Below are 8,742 nucleotides of genomic sequence, written 5' to 3'. Positions count from 1 at the left end.
TCTGACGCCACTATGAAGCCCTGCGGGTGACTAAGAAAAGACTCAGCCATTATCATTACTGCTCAGGCCTATCTCTGTCCCTGAGGAAATGGGTTTCTCCACACTTCAGATTTGCTGCCTCTGCCACTATTTCATATTACACCCACAAACACTCTAAATTCACACATCCATCACTTGTCCCCTCTCAGTGGCTTTACCACGAGGTGGGATATACCGTGCACAGCTAAGTGCTAACGTCTCCCACCCGGAGACAATGGCGGTGGATGTTGGGCAGCACTTGCTGCTGCAGCCATGGCGGGGAGTGAAGACTCCAGGCACTTTCTGTTGCACTCACTTTTCGCCGCCATTCGGAAACCCCACACCTACTCAGGGACCCCCCATAAATGGCCATCAAAAAAACCAACTGCAAACGCCTGCGGGGCTACACGTTTCATAGTGCTGACCCACATATCCGGTCTTAAGGAATTTCAGGTTTCTGCAGGTAGGTTTCTGGAGCTCAACTGTAACAGCTGAGCAGCTCTAGGAGGTCTAGAGATCATTTTCCAGTCACAAATGAATGATTTGTAGACTGAAGGGGCTTCTGGGAGGGCCGAACGCGCACAGCCCAGGTGCGGCCAAGGCAGCGACCACCTGAGGTGACAGAGCAGAGACGACAGCCCCTCGCGGTTCCCCGCCCCCGGGGCGCCCGCCGCCAATCGGCGGCGAGGGGCGGCGCCCGCCGCGGGACGGTGCCGGCAAGGCGCGGGAAGTGATCCATCGCTCCGCGCTCCGCAGCGCGCGGAGAAACCGCGTGGCGCCGCTCGATGTCCTCCGGCTCGGCCGCCGGCCCCGCCTCCCCGCGCTCCCATTGGCTGGGCCGGCGCAGCCCGGGCCCGCGCGCCGCCAGTCCCGCGCGCCGCCATCTTAGCCCGGGAGACGGCGCGGGGCCGACGGCGGCTGGGCTCGGGGCTGCGGCACTGGGCTGCCCGCCCGCCCGCTCGCTCGCCCGCGCAGGACGCTCGGCCCCCGCCCCGCCGCACCATGAGCGCTCCCGCCGCCTGCTCCAGCCTGCAGCCCCTGCTGGAGACCCTGGAGGACCCAGCCGCCCCGCCGGGGGAGCTCACCGACGCGCACCTCACTATCGTCAAGTGAGTGCGGGCCGCGGCCGTCTCCTCACGGCCGCGGGGGTAGCGTGAGGGGAGCGGGGAGGCCGGCGCCGCCTGAGGGGGCGGCGGCCGCCCTGGGCCTGCGTGGCTCCCCGCCAGCGCTGTGGGGGCGGCGGTGCCGTCCGGGGGCAGGGGGGCGGTGTGCAGGCCCGGCCCGGCCGGGGGCAGGGGGAGCGAGCCCCGGGTAGCCGCTGCTGCCGCGGCGGAGCAGGGAGGGAAGCCTCTGCCCGGCCCGCAGTTCGGGCGGCTGGGGAGAGCTGCAAGGCTTGGGGCTGCGTGGCCGCCGGCTGGGGATCGCGGGAAAGCCTGCGGGCCTGGAGGAGGGAAGGCGGGAGGGAGGGCGTCTGCTGGGGTCTGCTCATCCAAGAGCCTCTCCTTTCACATTTCCTGGGGAAGCTGCGGAGGTGGGTGAAGGAATGTTGGGAAATAAAACTTTTTTCCTACTGAAAGAAGACTTGCGCCTCAACTGTATGATTAGAAAGGTTGGGGTTTGGGGTGGTTTTCGGGTTTTGGAATGATCCTGCCTTAGTTGCATTTCTTTATGGAATGTGCTTCTTAATCTTAAAAGTGCTGCTTTTACCTGGATCTTTCGAATTTGTTAGCATATGCAAAGGCATTATCTCTTTCCATCAGTATCTCCCTTGAGTTCCTGTCTTTCAGTTCTGTAGTAACTTCTAAAGCTGTAACTGCTCCGGTGTCAGTGATAGGGATCACGCTATAAGATTATGCAGGTTTCTAGTAAAAACTGACAAAAAACCCCGTCCTAACTTAAAGATAGTATTAAGCAACAACAGATCTCTCAAGTTGCCTTCTGGATGATTGCACGTAATATGGTTGGTTTTTTGCTATGTGAAAACAGTTGTTAACGTTTTATAGGGTAAGTATAGCTTTTCTGTATGGGTGTTCTTCACATATGTGCAGTCATCGCTGCTAGTTGTCAAACCTAGATTTTCCTGGAGTGGGGAGCCTGCATTCTAGAATTACTTTTGAGGAATGTGCTTTTTAAGCTCTTATATTTCTGTGGAAAGTTTATTTAATTTTCAGCAGCCATTTAAAGTTGGCATATTAACTTTTAATGTTTTTGTAAAAGTTGACAAAAAATGAAAGCCCTTACTGTGTTTTTTATGCTCCATAAGCACAAAATGGGTCATTAGTCACTTGACTTTTTCCAGTGTACTGGGATGTGTGTACTGTATAATACACTATTTTACTGATATGTCAGACTAACTGTGTGGTGACTGGCATTTTTGCTCTTTAATTTCTCAGTGTTGTGTTTTAGCTTTCTAAGGAAAGAAATGGTTCCATATTAGCTAATGAATTGTGTATTAGAAGTTTAAAGTTATGTCAATTTTAACATGTTTAACCTCTGAATATTGCTTGTTTTCCCTTCTGCTCCCTAAAGTCGCTTGACGGGTGAGGAAGGCAAAGAATTCACTGCAGATGTCAGAAGACGCTTTCCTCAGCTTTGCAAAGTGTTTAAGGTATGTCTTTTCCATTCAATTTTCTACACTTCAGTGAACAAAGATATGTTTAGGTGGTCAAGGTCAGTGGCCATTGTAAAACTTGAAGTTGAGTTCAGTTAATAAGAATTCAAGCTAGTGACATAGCAGTAAGGGTTTGTTGGCAAAATACAACGTTACTAGAAATTGCTGCAGAAAAAATAAAATACAGGGTCTTGGGTGTGTTCAGGCAGTGTTATGCAGTCAAAGCTGATCTTCCAGCCAGAAGAGATACGGTGTGTTCTGTCTGCCTTTAGAAACGCTTCAGGGAATTGGAATATGCAGTAAATGTCAAACTTTTTTGGAAGATTAATGTAAAGACTGTTCTTAGCCATCTTTTTTTCCCTTCTGTTTTAGATATTTAAAAACAATTGGAGAGTCAAGTGATAGTACATAACAAGCGAAGAAGTAAAGAACTTTGGATGTTTAGAACTTACTTCAGAAAAGATGTCTAAATTACAGAGAACAAAACTGTCTTCAGAACCTCAAATTGTTTTATTGGTTTGGAGTGTATGTAATCAGGAAGGCTTTCCTACATGGGTGTATTTTGCATCAAGTGTTTGCTTTTTGACAGCGCTCTCTTCTTTGAGCAGAAGCTTTGGTCTTAAGACAGTACTTCACAGCTACTTCTGTAACTGAGACTTTATGTATATGGTTTTTTTCAGGCACACATTTCTAGTCAAAACTCAGAGCTAAGTAATGCAGCATTACAGGCATTAGGATTCTGCGTTTTTAATCCAAAGATTACATCTGAATTATCTGGTAAGCAAACAGACTTCAGTGTGGGTGCTGGTAATTGTGTGTGTGTGTGTATATAGCAGAGTTTGTTCTTTGTTTCTTTGTTAGCGTACACTTTAATTTTGACAAAGTTTACAGTTTCCAAGTGGTGCAGTGGTTTTGGCTCTAGTATGAGCGGTGTGATCAGTTCACTAATTCCATCTTGTACAAAAAAGCTTGTAATGTGTTTTTCATGCTGTTATGCTAATGCTGTTTTACTAACTTCTAGTTTCATTAATTGCTTTGGTAGCAGTTAGGTACTGTAATTAGTTTTGTGGAATTAGTAATGAAAAAAGATGTCCAGGTGGAAAAAGAATGAAGAATGGCTTTTTTTGCTTGTGGAATTTGGGTATGCGTAGTAGTGCTTTTCAGTGTTTTCCAGCCTTTACCTGGTGATTCCTGGTTGTTACATTAAATCATAGACTCACAGAATGGTTTGGGTTGGAAGGGGCCTTTAAAGGTCATCTAGTCCAACCCCAAATATTGTGCTGGTAAATATTTCAAATTAAACTAATTTAAAGTAATCCAAAACCTGATGACCTGCATTCCTAGAAAGTGCTAAATCCCTTTGACAGAAGGTCTTGGTGCTGAGATCTTGAGGTTGTGCATCAAGGTAAAAACACTGGGTGTTGTTACTAGGGGAGAGCTAATGTCCAAGTTGGCTGGTCCTTGCAAGGTGCCTGTTACTTGTTGCAGGGGTCAGGTGTATCCAGCTGCAGTAATGTGATCAGAAGCTGCTCAGTGTCAGCTGTCTGTCTGTGTGTCAGAGAGACAGGTTGTGTGGTGGTGGAAAGTGGTTAAGCCTTTTGTGGGCACAGAAGGAAACGTATAATCATTTGGCTGTTGTGTGGCCTTGATGGTGCCAGAGTCTATAGTGACTCTTCAAATGGTAATAACAAATGGCATACTGTCAATTATTATTCTTTCTTTTTCTTCTTCTGAGAAGCGTTAAATAATCTTGGACAAATGTTCTGGAATGACCTTTATTGGACAGAAACTTAACTTCAGGCAAGACTGAACAAAATCATATGTGTGGATGGATGTGCAGAGAGCATTTTTTCATGTTACTCTGACATTCTGTTTATTGAAATTGATTCTTTCTCTCAGTTCTTCTACTCATTTTCTGGTGTGTCCTGCTTTCCTGTTACTCAGACTTTAGCCTGTGAGAATGAGGCATCTATAATAATGTCTATGTGGTCCCTTTCCTTTCCTTTCCCCCATAACTTTTTTTTTAACCAGTTGATATATTACAGTCAATTTTGTTAGAGAATGTCAGACTTCAGAAATAATTAAGTCCTGAAAACACTGGAGAGTTAGGGAGGGAGGACAAAAAGCTTATGTACCCTTAATTGAGGAAGGGAGTGTATGTGAGTTTAAGTTTGTCTGATAGCGAGATCACTTACCCACAAAGCCCAGATTTGTAACAAGTCAGGCTTCAGTAGTTTTGAGTTTTAAAGGACTACATGACTTCTCCATCTGTCTTCCTGGTTGCATGCAAGCCCTATGTTAGCCTTATTCTTTTTTGTGTAATGAGCTCGCTGTTACCTCTGTTACAACTTTACTGTGCTCTTTAATAATAAAGCTTCTTGTTGACCCTAAAATGAATGTATACATGTCAGTATAGCAGTGAAGTTGACCAGACAAAGTGCTGCTAAATTCACTTGAAATCCAGGAAGTCTTGAATAATTAAATATTTAGTCTTTAGCTGTAGTGTTTTTAGGTAAATTTGTCTTCTAACTTCATGGTATTCTGGTGTCTTATAAAGGTAATGTAGATATACATTAATAGTATCTGTATATTAATACATTTTGAGCTTTTTTGCCAGTTTATTTTGAGAGAAATTTCAAAAAATTGCCAAAAAGTAACGTTGAAGACATTAAATCACATCCATTGGGACTTCTAGTTGAATGGATCTGTAGTAATGTTAACTGAGCAAAATGATCTGAAACTTGCTAAGAAGCTGCTTAGAACCGCGTGAACAAAATTTGAGTGCTGTGCATTCTGCTTTCAGCAACTGAAATACAAGACTTGCTTTCGATGGTGAACAGTGTTGCTGTAAAAACTTCAGACAAAAACACTCGCACTCGGGCGCTTTGGGTGATCTCTAAGCAAGCGTTTCCTTCTGAAATTGTTAAAAAGGAGGTAAGTTTCTTCACTTTTCTTTTTGTGTGGCCTGACTTCCTAGGGAGATGAGGCTTGTGCAGTCTCTTGGTCACTCTCCACTCAGTAGCTTTTGAATCTGAAGGTCGTTTTCCATCAAATTTGACAGCCAAGCATAGGGCCTAAGTTCTTGGAAAAATTGTAAGGGCAGCTACAGAGGGAAAAGAGCCAACAAATTATTGCTTCTCTTGAGGGAGAAGCTGCAGTGTGAGCAATTCTATTAGATGCCAGTGCAGTAGCATAGGGGAGAAATGTTGTGAATACTCCAGTTTGGTCAGAGCTCTAACCTTAAAACTAGACCCAGCATAATCCAAACACAAGGCACAGTCCTGGGGAAACAAAATTTCATAATGCCAGCTCCTCATGGAAATATTTATTTTTAGGTGCTCACTCTAATGTTCTCTTCCTTCCTCAGGTATCCAGTATTATTTCTACCCTGGAAACAATACTTACTAAAGGAGATGTACAGTCTATGGTGGTTGAATATGAAGCACTAAATGTTATTATACGGTACGTGCACTGCAATATTACATTGTTAAAATAGATTCTTAGTTTTTTGGAAAAAACTTGAAACAAATTTTTTTGAATGCTCTTTGAATTGTTCTGTATGTTCAAGACTGTTTCCTCAGTGTTTTGTATTACAGTCGGTAGAACAGAGTGAAATTGTGTGTTTCTGTTCTCCAGTGGTTCTCCTGAACTGCTTCATTTGCAAAATATTCCATTAATGATAATATGACAACCAGTTCTGACACAGAACGTAGTCAATATTCCAGATAAACTTTCATTGCTTTCATTTTTAATGGCCTATTAGGAATTATTTCCAAAGTCTCCTGTGCGCTTCACAAGTTATGTTCTTCATTCTCGTTTTCAGAACCTACCTGGCTGAGAAATTCTCAGCCGTTAGATGGGTTTATATTTAAAAATGTCTCCTTGGTGCTTTACTAATGTTATTCCATGTGTCTCATAACACTGTTGAGGGCACTGTTCAATTCCAAAGGCGACTTTTTAGGACCTACACCGAGTGTGTGTTGTTTTGGTCAGCAGCACTAGAATAGTCAAATTTTATCTTTACTTAGTATTAATTTAATTTTTTTATTAGTAAATATGTTGAGCTTGTATCTTTACTATTATTTAAGTATTCTCTTAAACTTTTTGCATCTGGTTTGAACTGCAAATCCATTTTAAAGTGAAATAGTTAAAGCAGTAATTATTTGCTTATTTTATCTCTATTTTAATACATCAGTTTTCTGTAGCAGAGAAGTTGAATATTATAATTTATTTAGTATTTAGCAGCTTCTTGCATTTCGCTAATTGTACGCTAATTCCTCTCTTGCAAAACTGAGATTCAGTAGACAACTGTTTCTGGAGACATTTTATTAAATGTTTTATTTTAATTATTTTTTAAAATCTATATACATATATTATAATTGTATATTAAAAAGAATGTAGTTCTCCTTTAGAGCAAGAGTTGTACCTGAAAATAAACAGATACTGGGTCTCAGGCTGACTGACAGCAGTGGTAAGACAGTGCTCTTGTTCAGAAGTCAGACTGCTGACAGCTGTAATGGAAAACCGTTCTCTTAAGCTGTGCTTGTCCTCTGGCTTTCATAAAATTGTTTGAAAGGCAGCAGTTTTCCTTAGTACAGCAAATCCTTCGTAGGCTATAGCGTTGGGGATTTGACATACCTGTGCCAAAGAGGATGCTAGCAAAATTCCATGAGTTAGAGACAAGCTGGTTCCTACAGGCTGGTTTGAATATATGCCGGGTACTCCCATGTCTGAAAGGCTCCTTGGCTTCTGTGTGGGATGGTGTAAACATATGGAATTGTTTGTCATACTCTGCTCTAACAGCTCAGTAATAGAGGGATAAAATAAGAACATTTGACTAGGCTAATGTACATTGAGTCTGTGCAAACCTCTGCTGTTTTAGGGTTTGAGTTGTTTTTCAAAAGCAGGCATATATTCTTTTCAGCACACATGGCCTGTTGGAGCTGGTCTGGACTGCTAGGAGCACACAAGGGATGGTTAATATGCAAACTTTGTACTTGGTCGCTGATAAGGAAGCGATCGTATATTCCTTTCAGGCTCTCAATTCAGGTATTTTGCCCAAAAAATTGTGATAGAATGGAAAGGACAACTGTAAATGTCAGTCTGTTCTGCTTTTGGAGAGGCTTATCTGAAATAACGCTTCAGCATCACAGTTTTAAGTGAACTGTCAAAATACAATTCTTTAGAAAAATAAAAAAATTGTTTAGAATGGTTTCCTGTAAATCATATGTTGAATTAGAGCATTTATTGATGATACTAAGGTTATCTTTGAGTGTCTAAGCAGTGTGTCTGTTGGAGATTTGTAATGCCTATATTTGTTTTTTTGGCTCTAGCTTAATGGAGCAAACTCCAGCCCAGATGGGAGAAGAGGCAGTGAGGTGGGCAAAACTGATCATTCCTCTGGTCGTCCATTCAGCTCATAAGGTGCAGTTACGAGGTGCCACTGCTCTGGAGATGGGCATGCCGCTGCTCCTCCAGAAACAGCAGGAGGTGGCGGCTGTCACTGAGCACCTGATGACCACAGTAAGTGGAAATGCTGTGCCTTTTTTCTAGAGATGACTAGGAATAGTAACTGGGGGGTGGGTTGGTTGGTTGGGGCTTTTTAAATTTTATTTACAGTCTAGACAGTGGCAGCAGACAGCTGCTGTGCATTGACAGCAACTTCTTGATGACAGAAAAGTTAATGTAACAGCAATGTAGATACTGGAACACTAGAAAAAAAAAACTCTGACAAGAATCATTCATCAGGAAAATAACTTGCCGTTTTTAAATGACCTTTAAGCACCTATCTTGATAGCATTACCTCATAAATATAACTAAACTTATTGTCTCTTAAAGAGAATTTGCTTACTGAACTAGAATCAGCAGAACTTGGTGTGGCAGTAACTCACATCATCTGGCTTAGATTCCCACTCAAAACAGGGCTGGCCTCAAAGTTAAGGCCAGATTTCTCAGGGCCTTGTCCAGTTGAGGTTTGAATACGTTAAAGGATGGAAATTCAGCCTGTCTGGGCAGCTTGTTCCAGTGTTTAACCACTCGCGTGGTAAAAATAGGATTTGCCTTGTTGAAACCTGTGTCTGTTGCCTCCAGTCCTTTCTTTCGGTACTTTTCTG

The 8,742-nt window shown here is 43.1% G+C and overlaps 1 protein-coding gene across 2 annotated transcripts in view; it reads left to right on the top strand.

Moving 5' to 3' along the window:
• Positions 1–887: 887 nt before the first annotated feature.
• Positions 888–8,742, top strand: part of RIF1 (replication timing regulatory factor 1) — a 37,247-nt gene continuing 29,392 nt past the window's right edge. For both annotated transcript variants that reach the window (XM_072874056.1, XM_072874054.1), the window contains exons 1-6: positions 888–1,127; positions 2,548–2,626; positions 3,310–3,406; positions 5,433–5,563; positions 5,997–6,091; positions 7,963–8,152. In XM_072874056.1, coding sequence (XP_072730157.1) covers positions 1,021–1,127; positions 2,548–2,626; positions 3,310–3,406; positions 5,433–5,563; positions 5,997–6,091; positions 7,963–8,152 — 699 coding nt within the window. In that variant the 5' untranslated portion in view covers positions 888–1,020. The remainder of the gene's footprint in view (positions 1,128–2,547; positions 2,627–3,309; positions 3,407–5,432; positions 5,564–5,996; positions 6,092–7,962; positions 8,153–8,742) is intronic.

This window comes from Ciconia boyciana, chromosome 10 (genome assembly GCF_034638445.1).
Source record: "Ciconia boyciana chromosome 10, ASM3463844v1, whole genome shotgun sequence".
Classification (NCBI taxonomy): Eukaryota; Metazoa; Chordata; class Aves; order Ciconiiformes; family Ciconiidae; genus Ciconia; species Ciconia boyciana.
Note: the sequence above shows the minus strand (reverse complement) of the source record. Positions and strands in the feature narration are given on the sequence as shown.